Source organism: Mercenaria mercenaria, chromosome 7, assembly GCF_021730395.1.
Source record: "Mercenaria mercenaria strain notata chromosome 7, MADL_Memer_1, whole genome shotgun sequence".
NCBI lineage: Eukaryota > Metazoa > Mollusca > Bivalvia > Venerida > Veneridae > Mercenaria > Mercenaria mercenaria.
The window spans coordinates 73,699,073-73,723,642 of record NC_069367.1 but is presented as its reverse complement, the minus strand read 5'-3'; the positions used below and the strand labels follow the sequence as shown (position 1 = coordinate 73,723,642).

At 35.8% G+C, this 24,570-nt stretch overlaps 1 protein-coding gene across 1 annotated transcript; it reads right to left on the bottom strand.

The window, feature by feature from the left end:
• Positions 1 to 8,098: 8,098 nt before the first annotated feature.
• On the bottom strand, positions 8,099 to 24,569 carry LOC123553930 (nuclear cap-binding protein subunit 2-like). Its single transcript, XM_045343678.2, has 4 exons — positions 24,298 to 24,569; positions 16,512 to 16,693; positions 14,017 to 14,155; positions 8,099 to 9,128 (listed from the first exon to the last, which is right to left on the bottom strand). Exons 1-4 carry the CDS (start codon positions 24,361 to 24,363, stop codon positions 9,036 to 9,038), a joined length of 480 nt encoding a protein of 159 aa, XP_045199613.1. The 5' UTR covers positions 24,364 to 24,569; the 3' UTR covers positions 8,099 to 9,035.
• Between the last annotated feature and the right edge of the window lies 1 nt (position 24,570).

The window sequence follows — 24,570 nt, the reverse complement described above, 5'->3', positions numbered from 1 at the left end:
AAAGCTTTATTTATTTACTGAGCGGTTACTATTTTCAGTCTCAAGGTAACTGTGACCTTGACAACCCCAAAAACCATAGGTGTCATCTACTGACCACAATAATCATACTATGAAGTTTGACGACTAAAATGCCGAAGTATTCTTTAGTTATTGAGTAGAAACCTTTTTCAGACGAAAGGTCATTGTGGGCTTGACCTTTCATCTACTGACCACAGGCAACTATCCTATGAAGTGTGACTACTGTAAGCTCAAGCACTTATCTTTTGAGTGTTTAATGACTCCAATGTGGATGACAATATTCGACATTGTGTCAAATGTATTTAGTAAAACCAGAGATATAGGTAAAGTGTATCAAAACATTAACTAAATATAATAAAGGACATAATTCATGGAAGATTTCTGAAAGGCTGTCATGTTATGTTGCTAATAATGTAGAACAAGAGCTCCACCAAGCGGGACAATATACGCCCGAAGGGTTACATCAGAGGATGGGAGCAAGTTTAAAGAACTTGACTGTTGAAGCCCAGAGGACAGGAACAACAAAGGGAAGAAATTCCCCGAAAAAATTCTAAGTCCACAAAAAAAATCCTTACCAGGTACAGGTATGTCAAAATACACCTAAAAATGGGATATACCATCCATGTTGTACCACAGAAAAGTGGTCTCAGTTTTTCCCTACACCAATAGTAAACAAGGAGCTGCGTTCAATAAATGCTTGATGCCCCCGGTGGCATCCTTGTCGATACAAAAAGTCCAAAACGAGGTCAAGGTCAAACTGAGGTCAGGTGATGTTTGAAGATGAGGAATGGTCACAGGTTACATCTGTATTAGTATCAATTCATTCTTGTAAGCGGTATTGATGCTAGACGAAACGGTCCCATTTGGTTAACCAAGAGATGGCCAATATAAAGCAACCTAAGTCCAAAATGAGGTCAAGGTCGAAGGTCAAACTGAGGTCTGGTGATGTCTGAAGATGAGGAATGGTCACAGGTTACATCTGTATTAGTATCAATTCATTCTTGTAAACGGTATTGATGCTAGACGAAACGGTCCCATTTGGTTAACCAAGAGATGGCCCATATAAAGCAACCTAAGTCCAAGATGAGGTCAAGGTCAAGGTCAAACTGAGGTCAGGTGATGTCTGAAGATGAGGAATGGTCACAGGTTACATCTGCATTAGTATCAAGTCATTCTAGTAATGGGTATTGATGCTAGACGAAACGGTCCCATTTGGTTAACCTCGTACAGACGGACAAACAGGACAGACAGGACAATAACTATATGCCTCCCGCATCAGTAGATGCCGGGGGCATAAAAAGTTTCAAAATTAGCTATTTATAGTAACATAAAAGGGAAGTAATTCAAATTTTTTTTTAATGTAAGTGAACAAAAATGGGATCTGCCAAATAAAACAAGAGCACTGCAATGTAGAGCAATATACACAAAGCAAAGTCATATATGACCTTTGACCCCTAAGTGTGACCTTGACCTTGAAGTGAGTCATCCGAAACATGCGCTCTGCACGTCGTCTCGATGTGGTGAACATTTGTGCCAAGTTTCTTTGAAATCCTTCAAGCAGTTCAAGAGTTACAGAGCGGACACGAAACAAACTGATATGACCTTTGACCCCTAAGTGTGACCTTGACCTTGAATCGACACATCCAAAACATGCGCTCTGCATATCATCTCGGTGTAGTGAACATTTGTGTCAAGTTTCTTTAAAATCCTTCAAGGGGTTCAAGAGTTACAGAGCGGACAAGAAATTGCTAATGGACAGACAGAAAGACAGATGGACACCGGGGGTATAACATAATACGTCCCTTCGGGCGTATAACAACTATTTCAAGTCTGAACTAAATCTGTTTAGTAATAAGTATGATAGAGCATGATAGGGCATAATTCATAACATATTGGTGCCAGAGATATGGACCTTGTGTCAGATGATGTGGAACAACCATTTTAAGTCTGAAGCAAGTCCATCAAGTAATTACAGAGATAAAGAGAAAGTGCATCAAAACTTTTACCAAAGTGTGGATGCGGAGTTATGGCCCTTGTGTCATGTGATGTGGGTGATGATGTGGAACAATTATTTTAGTTTGAAGAAAATCCCTCCTGCAATATCAGAGATATAGTGAAAATACATCAACATTAACCTAAAAATCTAAGTAAAAAGGGGCATAATTCATAAAAATTGGTGTCACAGAGTCATGGACCTTGTGTCATATGATATGGGTGATGAAGTAGAACAACCATTTTAAGTTTGAATCAAATTCATTTAGTATTTACAAGAATAAAGTAAAAATGTGCACAAAAACTTCAACCTGAAATTCTAAGCAAAAAGGGGAGATAAATCATGAAATATTGGTCCAAGGTTATGGCTCTTGTGCCATATGATGCGGGTGATGATGAAGAATAAGTATTTTAAGTCTGAAGCAATTCATCAAGTAATTACAGAGATAAAGAGAAAGTGCATCAAAACTTCAACCAAGGTGTGGAAGCAAAACAGATGTCGACACTGATGCTCGGGCGTACCTCTCCATATACTTCACATAGTCAAGCTAAAAAGGTCTTTAAATTTGCAAGTGAAACTAGCAGTCTCTAGAGACAGATGTCCTTCAGGGCATACTTGGCTGCAACAGCATTTCAAGGGAGCTAAAGCAACCAGCAACTGAATTTCCAACACTAGTTAATCATGTTTTTTATGCACTGATTTTCAACAGCATTCAGTTGTGTACGACAGTAAGTCTCAACCATTGACAACTTCCAATAATTAATCAGATTATTTAATAAGTGAGCAAGTCTGAGAATGTTTGATTCAATGGTGCTAAGGAATACTTTTAGTGCTTCTCCGACTAGCTGTATCTTAGCAAATGGAACATTGTCTAATAAGAGCATTGCTTGGCAGAAAAATATAAGCCTGTACACAGCTGTGAAGCTGTCATTGTTGAACAAAACTCTAAAGAGATTCAACTGATATGGTGTGAATGACTGCAATGTAGCCTATCCTACCACTATCATGAAAATGACCATGACCTTTGACTATGAAACCTAATTAACCGAGGTCATTCCTGCCCTTGGGCAATGTGCATTCCAGGTTAAAGGATTGTAGGACAAGGTGTTCTCAAGATATTGAGCAGAAATGGGAAATAATATTAACAGTCGCTGTAACCTTAAACTTTGACCAAAATCAATAGGGGTCATCTATTGTCTGTGAGCAATGTGCCTGCCAGGTTTCAGATCATTATTAACTACTGGTGTGGATAGTGGAATGGAAACCAGACTAAGATCAAAGATGCTTAAAATAGAAATCGGTTTGAAGTGAGGCTAAAGCAGAACATGTAAAATAATTGATTAAGAAGTGAACTTGGTGTGTCTCTGCCCTTTACCAACAAATTGCCACATAGAATATTTAAATTGCAATGGGAAATGAACTTGCTATCACTAGACAGACCATTTTGTTACTAACTAGCCTAACTAGATTTGTTAACAGTATGTGTATGTGATCTGAATCAGTGTCTTGATTCTCAAGACATCTCTAACTGAAGTTGTAAACTCTCCTTTTTCTTTTAGACAACCTTGTGAGATCTTAGATAACAGTCAAAGTACATGCATAAACACACTTAACAAATCTGCTGACTCGATCTAGACTAATTAGACAATATCCTATAAACAACAGGACCATGATGGTCCTGAATCGCTCACCTCTTCCCACATGACCCTTTTGATAAACATTCAGACCAACTTTCATACAGATCCCATGAAAAATATGGCCTCTAGAGAGGTCACAACGTTTTTTCATTATTTGACCTACTGACCTACTTTTTGAAGGCACGTGACCCACTTTCGAACTTGACCTAGATATCGTCAAGATGAACATTCTGACCAATTTTCAAGAAGATCCATTCACAAATATGGCCTCTAGAGATGTCACAAGGTTTTTCTATTTTTAGACCTACTGACCTAGTTTTTGACCGCATATGATCCTGTTTCGAACTTGACCTAGATATCATCAAGATGAACATTCAGACCAACTTTCATACAGATCCCATAAAAAATATGGCCTTTAGAGAGGTCATAAGGTTTTTCTATTATTTGACTTACTGACCTAGTTTTTGATGCCACGTGACCCACTTTCGAACTTGACCTAGATATCATCAAGATGAACATTCAGACCAACTTTCATACAGATCCCATAAAAAATATAGCCTCTAGAGAGGTACCAAGGTTTTTCTTTTATTTGACCTACTGACCTAGTTTTTGAAGGCACGTGACCCACTTTCGAACCTAACCTAAATATCATCAAGGTGAACATTCTGACTAATTTTCATGAAGATCGCATGAAATATATGGCCCCTAGAGAGGTCACAAGGTTTTTCTATTTTTAGACCTACTGACCTAGTTTTTGAAGGCACGTGACCCAGTTTCGAATCTGACCTAGATATCATCAAGATGAACATTCAGACCAACTTTCATACATATCCCATGAAAAATATGGCCTTTAGAGAGGTCACAAGGTTTTTCTATTATTAGACCTACTGACCTAGTTTTTGATGGAACGTGACCCAGTTTAGAACTTGACCTAGATACCATCAAGTTGAACGTTCTGACCAATATTCATGAAGATCTTTTGAAATATATAGCCTCTAGAGAGGTCACAAGGTTTTTCTATTTTTAGACCTACTGACCTAGTTTTAGATGGCACGTGACCCAGTTTCGAACTTGACCTAGATATCATCAAGGTGAACATTCTGACCAATTTTCATGAAGATCTTGTGAAATATATGGCCTCTAGAGAGGTCACAAGGTTTTTCTATTTTTAGACCTACTGACCTAGTTTTTGATGGCACGTGACCCAGTTTCAAACTTGACCTAGATATCATCAAGATGAACATTCTGACCAACTTTCATAAAGATCCCACAAAAAATGTGACCTCTAGAGATGTCACAAGGAAAAGTTTACGCACGGACGGACGACGGACGCTGTGTGATCACAAAAGCTCACCTTGTCACTATGTGACAGGTGAGCTTAAAAAATATACTGCCTAAGTACTCTAAAATATACTTTAAGTAATTTAAAAGATATTTACAAATGTATCAACTGTTACATCAGAAGATATGTTAAGTGTTTTTCTAACTTTCAAACGTTATTATATAAAGCATTAAGAAAACAAGCATAATTTATTAGTCCTCATTTGGACTAACACTATTTATTTACAATTCATTCAACATATAAACAGATAAGTAAACACTGCTACCACAAAGAAAATCAAAGTGACTATGATGGTGTCATCTTTGATTTTTAAAAAAGTATTTTTCTTACTTAATCTTTTTGATCCAAAAGCTAAACAGAGCTTGTGTTGCATTGTTACATACATGTCTTTCTTACTTAAAATCAAACTTTTTTATCTTTCCTTCTAAAAATTTGCAGTCTCTGTATTTTTGCACTGTTATAGTACAGTACAACCTCTCCAGAGCGGCTCTCTTTTAAGCAAAAACCTTTCTATAACAACATCTTCAAAATTTCCCTAAGCTGAAATATACTATCAAATTTACCTCTCCAGAACACCAACCTCTACATAACAGTCTGACTGAGTCAATATTTGTATCTCCAAAAGGGTGTTGCTCTACAGAGGTTGCACTGTATTTTAAATTTATCATATCTCTCATATTTGTTAACATAACAAGAAATATCTGTAAAACTGAAATATGATTATTGCATGTTAAAAGAAGAAAGTGGAATTCACTGACTGTCCACACGTAGTTCACTAATGTTGAATAATCAAAGGGCAACATCTCACTGAAAAATAATCCAGGACGAACATAAAGATAATATGCATATCTTATCTTGGGAGTGAAGCTTCCTTTGAAGTTTTGATGAATTCCAACCAGTGGTTGCTGAGGAATACTCCGTAAAAGAAATAGTACTATAGTACACTAATGTTCAATAATCAAAGGGTAATTAACCAGTGAAAAATCATCCCATTGGAACATGTAGACAATATGAAGCTTTTTATGAAATTTTGATGAATTTCATCCAGTGGTTGCTGAGGAATACTCTGGACATGAATTAGTATACTAATATTGAATAATCAAAAGGCAACTAGAAATTGCTTTTGTAAAAAAGCGCATGTCTCCCCCAATGCAGAGTCCTATAGGCAAGAAGTCAATAGGTGTCAGGAGCGAAAGTCAAAGAGACACTGACGGTTGGCTGCAATAGGGATCATCTACTTGTCATGTCCAGTCATCCCGCTAAATTTCAACACTCTTGGCCTAGTGGTTCTCAAGTCACTGTTCAGGCTCCTGTGACCTTGACCTTTGATCAAGTGACCTCAAAATAAATAGGGGTCATCTACTTTGCATGTACAATCATCCTATTAAGTTTCAATAATCTAGGTCAAGTGGTTCTCAAGTTATTTTCCAGAAATGATTTTACATGACCAGGCCCCTGTGACCTTGACCTTTAATAGACTGACCCCAAAATCAATAGGGGTCATCTACTCTGCATGTTCAATCATCATATGAAGTTTCAACATTCTGAGTCAAGTGGTTCTCAAATTATTGATCGGAAATTGTTTTCCATGTTCAGGCTCCTGAGACCTTGACCTTTAACAGAGTGACCCCAAAATCGGTAGGGGTCATCTACTCTGCATGTTCAATCATCCTATGAAGTTTCAACATTCTGGATCAAGAGGTTCTCAAGTTATTGATCGGAAATGGTTATCAATGTACAGGCCACTGTGACCTTGACCTTTAACGGAGTGACCCCAAAAACAATAGAGAGATTCTCAAGTTATTGATTGGAAACGGTTTTCCATGTTCAGGCCCCTGTGACCTTCACCTTTAACAGAGTGACCCCAAAATTGTTAGGTGTCATCTACCCTGCATGACCAATCATCCTATTAAGTTTCAACATTCTGGGTCAAGTGGTTCTCAAGTTACTGACCGGAAATGGTTTTCAATGTTCAGGCCCCTGTGACCTTCACCTTTAACGGAGTGACCCCAAAATCGATAGGGGTCATCTACTTTGCATGTACAATCATCCTATGAAGTTTCAACATTCTGGGTCAAGTGGTACTCAAGTTATTGATCGGAAACAGTTTTCCATGTTCAGGTCCCTGTGACCTTGACCTTTAACGTAATTACCCCAAAATCAATAGGGGTCATCTACTTTGCATGTACAATCATCCTATGAAGTTTCAACATTCTGGGTCAAGTGGTTCTCTAGTTATTGATCGGAAATGGTTTTCAATGTTCAGGCCCCTGTGACCTTGACCTTTGACAGAGTGACCCCAAAAACAATAGGGGTCATCTACTCTTCATGACCAATCATCCTATGAAGTTTCAACATTCTGGGTCAAGTGGTTCTCTAGTTATTGATCGGAAATGGTTTTCAATGTTCAGGCCCCTGTGACCTTGACCTTTGATGGAGTGATCCCAAAAACAACAGGGGTCGTCTACTCCAGCAGCCCTACAACCCTATGAAGTTTGAAGGTTCTAGGTCAAATGGTTCTCCAGTTATTGCTCGGAAATGAAGTGTGACATACAGACGGACTGACGGACAGGGCAAAAACAGTATGTCTCCCCCAGAGGGTGGGGGAGACATAATAACTCAGTGAAAAATCATCCAACCAAAGTATGAAGAAAACATGCACATCTCTTGATGGTGAAGCTTCCTATGAAGTTTTGATGAGATGTGGACAAGAAATGGTACTACAGAACACTTATGTTGAATACTAAATGTGCAATAACAGTGAAAATTCAAACAACACAACAGGATGACAATTTGAGCATCTCCTCTTTATTGTAAAGCTTCCTATGAAGTTTGGCTAAATTCCTACCAGTGGTTGCTGAGAAATACTCAGAGGAATTGTGTTACAGTATACTAATGTTGAATTATCAAAGGGTAATAGCTCAGTGAAAAATCATCTGGACGGAACAAGAAGACAATACGCCCATCTTCTCTTAAGAGTGAAGGGTCCTATGAAGTTTTGCTACATTCCAACCCATTGTTGCTCAGAAATACTCAGGAAAAGAATTGCGGGACAATGGGACAGATGGATGTTTCCCCTTTGGAGAGCCTAAAAATATCAATGCAAAATAAAACAACATATTTAATTCTAAAGTGGAAATGATAACATTTTTCTTTAGCTATAAACAGATGTCATACAGAGCAAATCTTGAACAAAATGTGCTAAACTACATCAAGGTATTATGACATACTTTCTGTTTGAGAGCTTCTAGACAATAAAAGATATCTATCTTACTGAGAATAAGAAATATGTAAACTGTATCAGAAATTTACACAGGCAAAAAAAGTTGAATGAGCTCATTGTTTTTAGAATGCAAATGAGTCTATTTTAAATCTAGCTGTATAAAAACCACTACTGTATTTATAATGATTCTCGAGAACAATTTATGAATGAAGCATTCTGCAATTAATCCATAGATCCCACACATTCAATCATGTGCATCAATTTTAATTTAAACATAACAAAACTTTAAGCCTGATTTTAAAGTAAAAACAAGAGCTGTCTACTGACAGTGTGCTTCACAATTTGAGACCACTCTACAGAATACTAGCTTACATACAACTGATTTACCAAAATTTTCTAAGTTGGAAAAGGGGCTTAATTCTGTAAACTTTAAGTCCGAGATATGACCCTGTTTCAAACATTTTACACTTTTTTTAAAGTGTTTTTTTTTAAATGACCATCTATACAGTTCTTGACAAGCATTTTTAAGTTTGTCACTATAGTTCTGCTATACAATATTTGATCTTTAAAATATTAATTCTACATACATTAAACTCTTCAAAAATGCTGATTGCCCCCCTGTACTGGTGAAGCTGTTTCCTTCTTTCCATCTTCTTTCATCAACTTTCTTCCATACTAATTCATTCAACACTCAATTAACTCATGTGTTAGTCAAGAGATGAATTACAAAATTATGAGGTGGATGTTACTTCTTGTTCCACAGTTAATCTCTGTCTCTATCATAATAAAGTTTATGTAAATGTCCAGCACAACATCAGGCTGTCACAAAGAATCCCTTGGTCGTATTTTTGTTGCAACAATTTTTCCGTAACCTCCTCGTCCTTCATCAAAATCTGTACGATATTCGTCTCGAACCTGAAATAATATAAGTATCAAAGCAAATGTTTTCTTTTTCAAAACAATGCAGCATTGTATGTATGAAGTACTAGTCATTTAGGAGAATGTGACAGCTGAGCAGACCGATATAATTACCGGTATGTTAATCATTTGATAATGGATACGGGTGAACATGTCTATTGTTCTGACAATGACCTGTCAGTTATTAAAATGTAATTGCTTTTCTTGATACTGGTTCATTCATATTCAATAATAAACATGTCTATAGTAATGGGTCCAACTGACATGATTTCCTTAATGATCAGTAAAGCATTACTTATTTCCAAACCAATGAAATATAAATAGTCTACACTTATGTAGTTCCTACCTTCTTTTGGGATTTTACTCTAGTAACAAGAAATCAGGGGAGGTAATTGCATGTTAAATGTTGTCCTGACTGACTCCACACTTATTGCAAATTCACTTTTGTTTTGTAAAACAAAAAACTGGGAAAAGAGGAAGTGATCTTCTTTAACAGGTCGTCTCTAACAAGAGAAAGAATTGTCTTTTGTTGTTGTTGTAGGTAAACAGAAAAATTTATAAAAGCCCTTTCAAGGAGCAAATTGCAAACTTTTTTGTTTTTATTTGGAGCTGGTTTAACTGCTTGTTATGTGAAACTGAACAATAGCCAAAAAACAATTTAAAGGTCTCTAGTACATGTGGAAGAAAATGTTGAATTTGAAGAGCACAGTTTTTCTCCTACACTAGTCTATATTTCTCCCTGTAAAACCAAATGCATATTTTTAGATACAAAACTAATATTCTTTTTATTTATAATGAATGAATGATAAATAAACAATGGATGCCAAGCAACCGATATAATATTTTACTCCTCAAACATGTCAAATCAAAAATATTAACACCCCCTCCCATCAAAGATGGAAAATGTATATGTAATATAAAATAATGTTACCCTTGAAAAAAGTTTTTGCTACAAATCAGTCTATGTATGAGATAACAGATAAAAGACATACAATGATGTGCCAACACAACTTTCTGATTAAAGTATTAAAAACAAATGATATCAGGAGTTGCTATGCCAACAACAAATACCTTGAAAATATCTCTCAAACCCTTATCTCACTTCAAATCTTGAACTTTTTGCCTTTGAAATAATGCAAAAAGAAAGAAAGAAAATCAGAAACTCATGCACACTTCTTGCTGCTTTTTTCAACTCTACTTGAATTTTAACATTTTCCTAGATTATTATCTTTTCATTTAAAGTGTAGAACAACATTTAAAGTGAACTATAGAAAAGTGGGAGATATACAAAAACAAATCAATGTATCTATTTGAAAATAATGTTTCATGAAAAGATAAAATCTACAGTTGCAGGTAAACACCATCTTTATTCTTTTATCATAAAGAACACTGCCAAGGTATTCAAACATACTGTAAAATACTTAAATTATGTTGGCATAAAATTTCTGCAAAATGGCTATTTGCATAGGACATGAGTTCATTGATTTAGAGCTTTACATTGTATAGTAAATTCTATTTTTCAAGATGGTTAAATTTTGTTGATAGAGTGCAACTAGGAAACACAGGAAAATTAGTCCACTATGAATATAATTAATTGATTTCACAAGACATAGTAAGTTTCTTTAGAACGTGAAGCAAATTCATGATACCTTATATTTGAATAAGATTGTACAGCTAGAAATAATGTCTATTCTATGCCCAGGACTTCTACATTTTCTTTTAAAACTGAATGTTATAAACGCTCACAGAAGGAAAATTTTAAATTAGCTCCAAAAAAAAAATCAAAAATCAATTTTTAATTTCCATTAGGTCTTCAATCTTCACTCTGAGATAAATATTTAAAAAATGCATACCATTCACAGTCTAGTGGATTATAATTTATACATATTCCTACCACACAATGCCAGCTGTTTCCGGACTTTTCTTTTGCTTCCTAGACTTATTTCTTACACTTCTTACCTAAATTCTTTCAAGGTGTAAACAGAAATTTCCTGTCTAATATTTAATGTCTCAATAATTATAACTATAAGGCGTAAAGGCGTATCCCGACCTACCCTAAATTTTTGGCCCGACCCTAAATGTTTTTTATGGCCTTGGAGAATATTTTTTTCAACTTTTTAACAAAAAGATGCAAAACTGCACTTTTTATGCTTTAAACATGGCCAGTGATGTTAGAAATCAACTCACTGATGCTTTAAAGGCATAACCCTCTTATTTGTAATCAGTTTTTGACAAAAAAATAATTTCGGAAAAGTCTCCCTTAATAAAAAAAATTTCAAAAAAAAAACAAAAAATCCCGACCTACCTACCCTAATTTTTTTGAGCATGTTACCAGAAACAAAGAATTTTTTTTTAAGCCTAAGGTAAGGCTGAATTGTGGAAATGTTTGTTACTGGACAGTTGGTTTTATTTGTTCTTACATTTTTTTCTATTTATGCAGAGAGTGAGATGTGAGCTTAAAAAAGTGAACACTAAAGTTTTGTAGCATCTTGGCAGTCCCTTAAAGCTACTTGGCCACAGTTTGGGTGAAATTTTTCAACATGTTTATATCCACCAAGTGGTATATGACACTGAAAAATAATAATGTGGGTGAAAATAAAAGTTAAATATTGGTAAAAATGCAATGTAAATTTTTTGCATTATTTCAAAAGCATTGCAATGGTTTACTACCTTCTGCACAATATGTATAGGTTATTAGCTTTGTATCGGGAAATATGCACGAGTTCTTCAGCGGAAATATTGCGCGACTTTAGGAGCGCAATATTCTTCCACTGACGAACGAGTGCGTATTTTCCAATGCAAAGATAATAACCTTTTTATTACATACGCATCTACACGTATAAATATTATGTAAATATCATAAATATGTTCAATAGCCTGAATAGGATTGACAATACTGAACTAAATAGAAAAAAAATAGTGCAACAACACACACTGAATTACGTCACGCACCCAATATGAAATTCAGGCGTCAGTGTATGGAAAAATATTGACGTTTCCGGTACCAGTGTAACTTAACGGGGAATAGGAACGAGTATGTAATAATTTTGGTTATTTTTAAGAATATCTTGCAAAAATCTTATGCCAAAAAGTTTGTACCACCAGCCACTTTCAGAGTACTCATTTTTTATGGACTTTTGAGAAAAAGTATTTTTCGCCTAAAATGTGAGGGTAAATAGTCCCTTTAATCCTTACCCTGCTAAATTTCTAAAATGAACTTGTCCATCTTTCAATTTGGACAGTTCCATTAACTGTTGAAAGGGGTGCTAACCAAAAAAAAATACAGATTGAATGGCGAACAGTGCAGATCATGGTCAGACTGCATGGACGTGCAGGCTGTTCATGATCTACACTGGTAGCAAAGGCTGAATAAATTTTGTCCAACATGGTAAGGGTTAAAGACAGATCACTGGGACATTATTTAGGTCAAATGGTGACTAATTTCCTGCTTTATTAGCAGGGGAAGACTTCAGGTACTATCTGGACAAAATATACTCAATCTGTAATCCACAACAGAAACCACAACGTAAAGTCATTTATAAATAAATAGATAAAAGAATCAGAAAACAGATATCACAAAATTGTTGAGCCAAAAATTCTGGATGTTTTTTTTATCAAATAAACAATGACTAAGTAACAAAATAACTAGAGCTATCACAGGAGTGACGAATTATACCCTGTCACATAAGTAAGCCAATGTAGAAGTCAAACTGTTCCGGGTCACTGTGACCTTGACCTTTAACCTACTGACCTCAAAATCAGTAAGGGTCAGCTGCTGGTCATGATCAACCCTCCTATCAAGTTTCGTGATCCTAGGCCAAGCGTTCTCAAGTTACATAGGAACGTTTAAACTGTTCTAGTCACTGTGACCTTGACCTTTAACCTACTGACTCAAAATCAGTAAGGGTCACTGCTGGTCATGATCAACCTTCCTATCAAGTTTCTGATCCTAGGCCCAAGCGTTCTCAAGTTATCATCTGGAAACTGTTAAACTGTTCTAGGTCACTGTGACCTTGACCATTAACCTACAGATCTCAAAATCAATAGGGTCATCTGCTGGTCATGACCAACCTTCCTATCAACTTTCATGATCCTAGGCCCAAATGTTTTCAAGTTATAATCTGGAAACGCTTTAAATGTTCCGGGTCAATGTGACCTTGACCTTTGACCTACTGATCTCAAAATCAATAAGTTCATCTGCTGATCATGACCAACCTTCCTATCAACTTTCATGATCCTAGGCCCAAGTGTTCTCAAGTTACAATCTGGAAATGGTTTAACTGTTCTGGGTCACTGTGACCTTGACCTTTGACCTACTGATCTCAAAATCAATAAGTTCATCTGCTGACCATGACCAACCTTCCTATCAACTTTCATGATACTAGGCCCATGCAATCTCAAGTTACAATCTGCAAACGGTTTAACTGTTCCGGGTCACTGTGACCTTGACCTTTGACCTACTGATCTCAAAATCAATAGGAGTCATCTGCTGGTCATGACCAACCTCCCTATCAACTTCCATGATCCTAAGCCAAAGCGTTCTCAAGTTACCATCAGGAAACTGTTTAACTGTTCCGGGTCATTATGACCTTGACCTTTGACCTAATGACCTCAAAGTCGAACTTGGCCTTTATTTTGGGATGTTACACCAGTGACCTGTGTACCAAAAATTATTTAAATCTGTCTAGCCTTTCATGAGTTATTGTCCTGAACCCTTGAAAACCAATAGACCGACCGACAAGCTCACTCCTATATACCCCCACGCAAACTTCGTTTGTGGGGATATAACTGTGCATCTATCCCGAAAGGGCCCTTTGGCAGTACATAGCATATAATGGTGTCAAGTCTTGTAACTGATTGCTAAAATAAGAGAGAGAACTCAAACCTGGCCACCAGTTTTTCCTCTGCCATATTGCCTCCCTTCTTTAAATCCGGCATCCCAATCTGTTCTGATAATTCTGTCATCAAGTCGAGTACCATTCACATACCTCATAGCATTTTCTGCATCAGGTCTGGTATAATATCTGATTTTATGTCAAGGCTTTTTCAAAACCTTTAAATTTTCTTTTAACATACATCAATAACTTAAACCTACAAGGGGCGCTGTGGAGCTGTGGATCAAGTATAACAAGAGCTGCAATTATGATGGGCAGACGAGACAATGGACAGACATGCATGACCTTAATATAGCATCCATGTATACTTTGTACCTGTTTGTATGATTAAAAGGTGGTTCCCAGACTTTAAAGAAATATATCTGAACCTAGAACATCTAACATGTGGATTGGTAGTCTTAGTCCAGGGTCATCAGAAAGCACTTACACGGGTACTAAACAGTGCCTGCGGTACTGACTGTGCCGACGAGGATTGAAGGCACCTCGCTTCCTGTACTGCAGGTACTTCGTCAATGTTTACAAAACGAGCGAGATCGGCGAGTGATTTTGTCATTTTGTTACTGCATGGAGTATTTTTTCAAAAATCGCGGAATGTAGCGGGGTGTAGATGTATCTTATCTACATATCCATGCTAAAATTTGTGGCAAATGATCAATTTCCTAGAAACGTAAGGACAAATAAGTTGAGAATGAAACGTGATTTTTTCACATCAGTGACTGTTTACACTCGATTTCTTTTCGCTGACTCAAACGATGTCGTCTCTGCCGTCGTAAATTGTATTTATAAATGACATGTGATCTGCTGAAGTATAAAATGTGTCCAGAAAATTCCGAATTTGAACTTTATGCCACTTTTGGAAAAGTGCCGCAGGCATTTTGACGATGCCGCAGCCCCTTCGAGGTGCCGCAGGCACTTTCAAAAAGTATCGGGACATAAATTTGGCCGAAACTAGACAAACAGACAAATGGAAGAACAGAGAAACAACATTTCCTTCAAGAAAACGAAAAGAAAAACGGGTGTGGAATAGTATGCAGTGGAATGCAAGTCAACTGGAGTCAGGTACCCTCATATTGTCGCATTTCAGAAAGCGGTCCGCAGAATAAAAACCCTACTTTCGTTTTCACGTAAAACAACTCGAAAACAAGCGAATATTAGCATGAAAAGTGTCCTATTTTATGTAAAATTAATTCCACGAGTGGAATGATGCCCATTTGGCTCCCGATTTATGCGAAAATGCCCGAAAAATAGAAAACTTAAGATCTATTTATTAGGGACTTCTTTCGACTACACCTACACCACGGAAGCACATTTTTGACCAGATTACTGCATTATAACCTCTGCCACGAGATAGGTAGGTAGCTGTCAGGATACTTCAAGAAATTATCATGATAAAGCGAAAGTTTCTAATAAGAGTCTCAATAGTCAGAAGTTTCCTGTAAATATTATTGCGATGATTCACATTATAATCTCGATACCATTTGTGTAAGAGCCCATTGTGGACAGCTGACATTTACTAGCTAGACAGTTATTACTGTATAAAATCAGAAACTATATCGATGTTTGAAATTTTCTGTTGTTATTTTAATAGCCTAACGTTTCCTGGAAATATTAAGTATATCTACAAAAAAAAAAAATATTTTAAAAATGTTTTCAGAAAAAATGAGAACTTAATAAGTATAGCTCATAAACATTTTAACAGTTTTTACATGTACGTAAAAACCTATTTTATTCCCTGCAAACAAAACTTTGAAAAAAAAAAAACAACAACATATCGAGCAGCATAGGGTTTTTATTCTGCGGACCGCTTTCTGAAATGCGGCAATACGAAGGTACCTGACTTCAGTTGACTTGCATTCCACTGCATACTATTCAACACCCCTTTTTCTTTTTGTTTTCTTGAAGGAAATGTTGTTTCTCTGTTCTTCCATCTGTCTAGTTTCGGCCAAATTTATGTCCCGATACTTTCTGAAAGTGCCTGCGGCACCTCGAAGGGGCTGCGGCATCGTCAAAATGCCTGCGGCACTTTTCCAAAAGTGGCATAACGTTCAAATTCGGAATTTTCTGGACACATTTTATGTTTTAGCAGATCACATGTCATTTATAAATACAATTTACGATGGCAGAGACGACATCGTTTGGGTCAGCGAAAAGAAATCGAGTGTAAACAGTCACTGATGGGAAAAAATCACGTTTCATTCTCAACTTATTTGTCCTTACGTTTCTAGGAAATTGATCATTTGCCACAAATTTTAGCATGGATATGTAGATAAGATACATCTACACCCCGCTACATTCCGCGATTTTTGAAAAAATACTCCATGCAGTAACAAAATGACAAAAATGACAAAAATCACTCGCCGATCTCGCTCGTTTTGTAAAGATTGACGAGGTACCTGCGGTACAGGAAGCGAAGTGCCTTCAATCCTCGTCGGCACAGTCAGTACCGCAGGCACTGTTTAGTACCCGTGACTTAATAAAAGGATACTCCACAAAACAAAAGCCACACGGTGTTTTCCTGACTTTGTCAAGCCCCATGATGATTCTTTTTACATCGCCGCACCGACTAAACAGTTCATGAATCTGCTCTTCTGTTGTGTAGAATGACAAATTTCCAATATACAATGTAGTGCTCTGTTTTAGAAGTCTCTCTTGTTCAGATCTACTTCCCTGTAAGAAAACATTTATTTAAGTAAATAACCTACATATAATCTATAAATATATCTGTAACTATATACAAGAGTGCTAGACTGTCACAAAATATGCCTGTTGAATGAAAACTGTTCTAGAGTGCGGACAAGGCTAAATTCGCAGATAATATGCCCAAAAACATTGTCAGCAAGTCTGGTGAAGATCAGATGAAAACTGTTCGACTAAGAGAGCAGACATGCTTTGGACGCCAACCGCCCACCTGCCACGGGTGTTCACATAATATGCCCCGTTCTTTCAGAGACGGGCGTATAATAAGTAAAATGTCAAATCTCTGCAGACTCATTTAACCTGTTTCAGTGTTTTGCAAACTCTTCTGCATGCTTATTGCATTAAATACACTTGTACACATAACAAACTGTCCCTGTTGAAAAGTTAAACAAAAGTGCCCTGAAGGCCCTGTATCGCTCACCTGACAAAGTTCTTACCCAAGCCTTAGGCCAAGATAACCTAGTATCTAATTAGGCCTAGATTTCATAAAAACAAACAACAGGAGAATGAAGATCGAACAGAAAATGTGGCCTAGTTTTATAATTATCCTAGACTTCATAGAGACAAACATTCTGACAAAATGTTCATAAAGATCAAACAGAAAATGTGGCCTCTAGAGTGTTAGCAAGGTTTTTCTATGATTTAACCTAGAGACCTAGTTTTTGACCTTTGGTGACCCAGTTTTAAACTTGACGTAGATTTGACAACAATGAATATCAAACAGAAAATGTGGTCTCTAGAGTGTTAAACAAGGTCCTAATAATGGACCTAGTGACCTAGTTTTTGACACCAGATGAACCAATAACAAAGTCATCTGAGACTGTATTATGATTGGGCTAAAATTGTGACTTCTAGAGTGTTAACAGTCAAATTGTTGACAGCACAGGGTGATCAGAAAGCTCACCTTGAGCATTTTGTGCTCAGGTGAGCTAAAATCATGGTACTTGGAATGAACTGGATTTGTTCTGTTTCTTTCCTTGTACTACTCTTGACCTTTATCACTTAAATTTTTGGACCACATACTGTAAAATTATACTTGAACTGGGGAAGTGCATTCTTGCATGTTCATAGAAGCTTATCAGACTATATATATATACAGGGACTGCGTTTTAGGCGAAGTTGAGCGAAAACTTCGCTTTAAAATATTTTACTTCACCCTTCCCGCCCAGAAAAGCGAAGTTCAAGTCGCCCTAAAATTGGATGAAAGTAAAACATAATCGGCAATAAAGTGCGCCGATATTATACATCTCGGTTATGTAAAGTCTGTAAACACAATTCGCAATACACAGGATGTCACCGGGAGGCACGCGCGGCGAAACGTGTCCATGACAACAAAAGATGATCACTCGATTTCAGATTGACGCCGCATATGATAAGCTGCTAATTGTTTGCATTTAATGTGATTGCAGTAAACGATAATTAAAGAATGAAAGAATTATTATTAAAGCTGACCCACATCTGAGATCAGACAGCCCGAAAACTTCGTAAAACGGCGATAATTAACTTCCGAATTACAAACCTAATTACGTGTCAGTCGGCGCGTGGAGTGATTGACATCTGTCAGTAGCTAATTAACATACGACGCTCCGCCTACTGTGTGGCGGCGAACAATTGAAATTCACCGAGATTTTGATTCACAATGCAGAACTTCGAACTCGAGACGCATTTCGCGAATCGAGCCGACGCACGGGACACTTTTTTGTGCGGGTCAACTACGAGTTTTTCTTGATTTTCGCGGGTCAAAACACGGAACCTCGGGTCAACTGAACGCCCTCGGTACTTGTCTTATCCAGTTATTCTTGTTTTCAGATAAAAATCGTTTCGAAATTTTTATTGCCGTCACAGTGTAGACTACCCGTTACTCCCGACGTTTATTTTTCAATTGGGATCTGCTTACTGTTCATTTTAATCTGCATTTTTCTTTCATTAAAAACAGATATAAGTTAGATATATGGCCCCTGACAAACTATTAAATTTGTTGTTTGATAAAAATAGCAGACAACTCTTTTAGTTAATTCTGAAATGTGTTAAAGGGAGGTAATACATTTAACCAATTTTTAGATTTTTTATGTCAAAATATGTAATTTTAAAAAATATTGCCCCTGATTTTTAAGTATTTTATCTACTGATCAATACAAATAACATTTCATTGTAAGATTGAGAGGTTTTTAAACTCTGTAGTTTGTCAAATTGAAGGAACATAAAAAAATTTAAACTCAGAATGCTCACATACCTGAAAAAGCTGCTCTAGGAAGGAAAAAAGATAATCCAAGAAATATTAAGTACTGATTATATGAGGAAAGATTTGTTGTGTCAAGTTGTTAAACATTTTGCAGTAAAACAGTACAAATATGTACTGTATTGTTGAAACATTGCACCATTTTTATTTAAGTCATAGCAAGATAATACTACAAATGGAACTGAATAAACATTATTATTGTTATTTAATGCATGTAAGCAATGTTCTGTCTCACTTTGCCGAACTTCTCCCAAAATTTCAAAACTTCTCCCTGTTTCCCCAGGAGGGAGAAGTCACTTCTCCCTAAATTTCCAGGCTAAGGTAGTCCCTGTATATATGGAATATCAGAACATGGTAAGAGACATCACAAGCGTCTGTCAAGTTGTCAACACAACACAGTTGAGCAAAACATTATGCACCTTTTCAACGCCTATGCAACAGTATCATTTCAGAGATGCTTAGTTCTAGTTTTATGTTTAACAGAGAGCTTTGTATCTCTTAGCTTATTCCTCAATAAATTTTAAATTAACTATTAATCAATATGTGCTATAGTAGCATAACTTGATTCATCTTTGTATATTCCAACATCAGGCTTTCAAGCAGTCCCTGACCATAATTTAGGGCTAATTTTAGGCCATAAAATAAACCAAATTTAGGGCTAAAATTAGTGTCTATCTAAAATAACAATTACATTTGCAAAATTGATAGACCTTCAATGTTTACCTGAGGAGGCATTCACATAGTAATGGTACTTTTACAAATGTCTTTGTTGAAAACTTTCAAATGCTTTTGATGTTATTAGTGAATATCTTTAGGGCCCTGTGACAGAATCAAATTTTAAGAAAGAGACTTGTCTTAGCAACATGTACATGTGAAACATTTCATTTAATCTACCAGGTCCTGGACTTTCAGTAAGTAAATTCTAATGTATTTTCCATTAGCAGCACATCGTTAAATACTGATCCTTGTTGCTGCCCAAATTTGGTCTCAAAAATAGGAAACCAGCACACATTGCCCTTTAAGTTTAAGGGGCCATAACTCTGGAGCCCATGAAGGGATCTGGCCAGTTTTTGAAAGGAACCGAGATATTTTGCCATTACAAGTTGTGTGTAAGTTTGATTAAAACTGATTACAAAATGTGGTCTCTATTGTGTTCGCAAGAAATTGTGGACAGACGCCGACAGACACCGGACAAAGAGCGATCACAAAAGCTCAAAATGTCATACTGGAACTTTTAAAGTCTGAAGAAAGTCTTAGTCAAAACAAATTTTTCAAGCTAGACCAGAAAAAAAACTCTTTACGGCCAGCACTTTTAATTGGTTGTTTCTTGTGTCTAATATGATGAAGTTACAAAAATGCGCCATACTTTTATTTTCACTTTTGAATTTCAGTATATCGTGTTTATTGTTCCCAAGAAACTACCGTAGATACCCATGTATAATGCACTCTTGTGTATAATGCGCAGCACCAATTTTAGCCCAAAATCCTGGGAAAAAACACTTTCGGTCAATATTGAGGTGGATGGAAAACGAAAGTAGAGTTTACATCGACACCGGTAATAAATTTTACCTACACAGCGGAGAGCAGCATCACTCTCGCAGTACTATCGATTTTTGTTTTCTCAAAAATAAAACTAATAAAATATTGTTACGTTTCTTGTTTCTTTTTTTTTAATTAAATATTTTGAATAAATAGAAAGCAATTTTTTAAATATTTCTGAATGGTATCTTTCGAAATGACATGAGCTTCTCGATTCAAACGATAACAAAAGGCATGATTGTCTTTTTCTAACAATCAAATGGCCAGTAATTATCGGCAATTAGCCTGTCACCGCGTGTCAATTTTGTTGTTCACAGTTTGATCTCGGTTAAAGAAAATACTCTAATTAGTATCATAATATTTGTGATGTTTTTATATTTCTTTCATCAAAATACTATTAAATTTATATGAAGTTAATTTTGTTTGAAAGAAAAATAAACCATTCGATCTTTTACAGAACGTAACAGCAATCATAGATTTTAGTGTAGACAGTAAGCGTGGAGAGTAGTTTCCCTTTACCAAAATGGCGAAAATTGTAAACAAACTTGTTCTGTATAATATGCACCCATGATTCGGGTGTAGTCCCGGGGTAAAAAAAAACTGTGCATTATACATGGGTATCTACGGTAACTAAAAACTCTTGCCTTATAAAATTCCATATATGTAACTGTATTCATGGTAAAAGATGAAGGAATAACATTTCAAAACAAAGTCTATTCTATTCAAGTGAAGAAAAACACTCATTATCATAATCATCAATGACATGAACTACACGTTTGCAACAGTTTTTAAACATCATTTACAGTAAACCGGCATGAAAACATCAACGCCAAGTTTTCGTATTTCTAATGTTAACAGCAACATAATTACATCAGAATGTCCAAATTTTGAATAATTTTTATTCACCAAATTTCATACTTAAATGACTGAACGTCATCATGTTGGTGCTTGAAATAATATATTTTGTATCGCATCCATTGTGGAAACAAACCTAACTAGTCAATTATTGTTACATTAATATATTGATTTGGGAATGGCTGCAAATAACATCACAATTAAGTCCAGTTACTGTCGTGCAAACACCACTACTTTCAGTCTTCTTATAATCCAAGGCGAATGCAATTTGACCCACGTGTTATGAAAATAAATTGGTCAACACACTTAGCATAGGATGTTAGTCAAAACGTCCCTAGTCAAAAGCATGTTTGCCACATGTTGATTAAATCCACTACATCAACAATATTAACTAAACAGACCTTGCGGTTATTGGAAAACAATTATCTCTGATTGGTCAAAGCGCAAAACAGCCACAGCAAACTCCGCCTTTGATTGACAGGGGAAATAGCTGACAAGGTAGTTGGATAGTCTAAATAATGAGACCTCCGGTAGACCGATTTTACATTTTGGTATTTTACGTTGTCTACCTAGAGGTCTCATCCAGAAACAATCAAAACTGTGGTGGAAACTGTGGTCATTGAAATTACTATTTTTCAGTAGTCACGATTTTCTTTTAGCCCTAACAGCTTACCTGTTGTTTTAAATCATAAATAGTAAATAAAAAACATAAGAACATGACATATTTATCAAGAATTTCTGTTGTAAAAAATTTAAACCTCTTAACATTTCAATCGTCTTCATGTAATGGCGGTCGGAGGCGTGACCAATGAAAACCCTTCGTGTAGTAATGTGTTTACCTGTATCGGCCATTTTCCAATATGTAGTACACGCGATTTAAACCTCTGAATTTTTTTAACTGCCATAGTTTGTAATTTTTTTAAGGAATCTAGATAATATATACATCACTGGAAAGGAAAAATTATAGGCTTTCTATGTATGTATTTCTTTTTTTGATCCGTTGCTTTATTATAACATAATTCCCGCCCAACGGATTCCGTCTGGTGTTATTTACGTAATGAAGGGGACAGTGCTATCACATTCTTTTCCTTTTCTGGTTTGTACTTGGAGGCAGATATCGACAAGTCAAAAAAATATTACGGGACAACCGAAGGTTTTTCCGTCTATAGATAATGTGTACGTGTATATATGTCAAAGTAAACCTATATACCGTTCAACTTGGGAATATGTTCTATACCTTCACCGGTTTTGTTGTTGATGTTCTCCCATAATTCTACCGGACCTGCTGCCGTGCTTGCGCAATAAATAATTTTCAGAACGACATTTGATAAAATAAAATTTCTTAGGAACGATCGGGCGCCGCATTATTTAAACAAATTATTCTATCCAGTTGAAAATTCGCGGTATCAATAGAAATCGGTGTTATTTGGGTTTCTTCATGAAACGAGTTTATGGATGATTCAAGCGGCCCGCTTTTTGTTTCCAATAATAAATTATGATGTAAGCTACATTACTGCACTGTTTGAATAACAAAACCATTGTTTATTTATTTCTATGAATGTAGAAAAGCCAATAATTTCAAAGATGTCAATGTAAAACGAATATAGACACGTTGTCCTAACAAAATTTATTTATATACATAATTTTATCACACATTTATGTCATAAGTCACTGTGGTCCAGTGGTTAGCGCACATATTTTCCATGCGCGAGGTCCGAGTTTGAATCTCGTAAGGTGCTTGATTTTTTTTTTTTAGCTTAGGCCCAATTTAATTTTTTTTCTTTATATTTATCACACTTTTTTCAATCAATTAGTGGAACACAAATCATTAATAAGTATAGTAAACCAATGTTCTGTCTGTAAATTTTGAACAAATATTCGAAGGCATGGAAAAGCATATATCGATATTGCTTATCTCCACTCCCTTCCACAATCTTTCACATACATTGCAACTACTTTCTAAAAGTCAATTCATTGACTAGAGTTTTAGTAAAATTACACTTGGAAAAAAATGTTGGCTATAAACTTGAGAGGCTCACTACGATCACTATCAAGCTAAGAAATTAACCTTAATCATATTCAAAAAAAAGGTCCCAGACTGTTAGCAGTTAGGTAAATTAAATTGAATTTAGACCAAGAGTGTTTGTGTTATATATAAAATTCTGGTCAAGAACTTTTTACAATGAATTTGAAATAAGAATTTCACAAGTAAATGGTTGTTTGTCATTCTCACATACACGAGTTTTACCATAGCTGTATTAGTGGAACACAATTTGTCCTAAAAGAGTGTCAAGTGTTATCTTTAACTCATGAACACTATTTTCCATTGTCTGTCTAGTCTTGATACATTTGAAGAAATTATTAGATCTATGTTCATTTAAACAAAACTTTTTAAAACATTTCCCCTTCTTATTTTTATAAAAATAGCAAAACCATCAGGCTTACTGTCAAAACTGAAAGCCAAACAAAAAATATCAGAAAGAACAATTTAATGCAGAAAAAAAAGAAAGAATCCGTATCACTATCACTAGGTTCTCCCGTCAGATAGGCAGCGCCTAATTTCATATTAACGATATTCAACTCTCGAGTAGATCTACAATTATTTGGACTAGGTAGTTGGATAAACATTTTACGCATCCTGAGCAATCACGGTTGGAATATTTTGGCATCCTTTTCCAAGAAGTATGCATATGCAGAATTAAGCGTTTCCGAGAACCCTGTATCATAATCAGAATTCAGATTGATTACTGGAGTTTGGGCAGAAAACATTTGCAGTTTTCAAACTGTAATTGAAATATTTTAATGGTTTGCAAGGTTAAATCCCAACCCTGAATGTCCATGTTTTATTTCGTCGCATTGAAGCTTCGTCCGAATTTCATAACACTTAGAGTGCAGCACAACATTTAAATTTACAGAACGATTTTACGATAATTTTTTTTACCTTAAAATGTTGATCTCTGTAAGAACTTATATCTGCCGATCCAGGTGACTGTTTTAAAAGCGACATTTTCACTAAAATTTGAAAATGATGCGAATTTTTCACTTTCTTTTTGTCGAGATTGATCTTTACGAAGAAACGCTTGCTTAGTAAGTAAGAAATAGTTACTAAATATTCATCCTCAATAGTTTTTAATTTATTCACCTTGAAATCTGAAAGTTTTTAAGTATTTTAAATATATATTATTTGAAATCAAACTTTAGAGTGTATTTTATG

Excerpts from the sequence above, each read along its gene's own strand:
- LOC123553930 (XM_045343678.2), bottom strand. The coding sequence starts at position 24,363 with ATGTCGCTTTTAAAACAGTCACCTGGATCGGCAGATATAAGTTCTTAC. Across the intron at positions 16,694-24,297 it reads ACAGAGATCAACATTTTAAG|GGAAGTAGATCTGAACAAGA; the intron begins GTAAAAAAAATT and ends GTTTTCTTACAG. Across the intron at positions 9,129-14,016 it reads GAGGAAAAACTGGTGGCCAG|GTTCGAGACGAATATCGTAC; the intron begins GTTTGAGTTCTC and ends ATATTATTTCAG.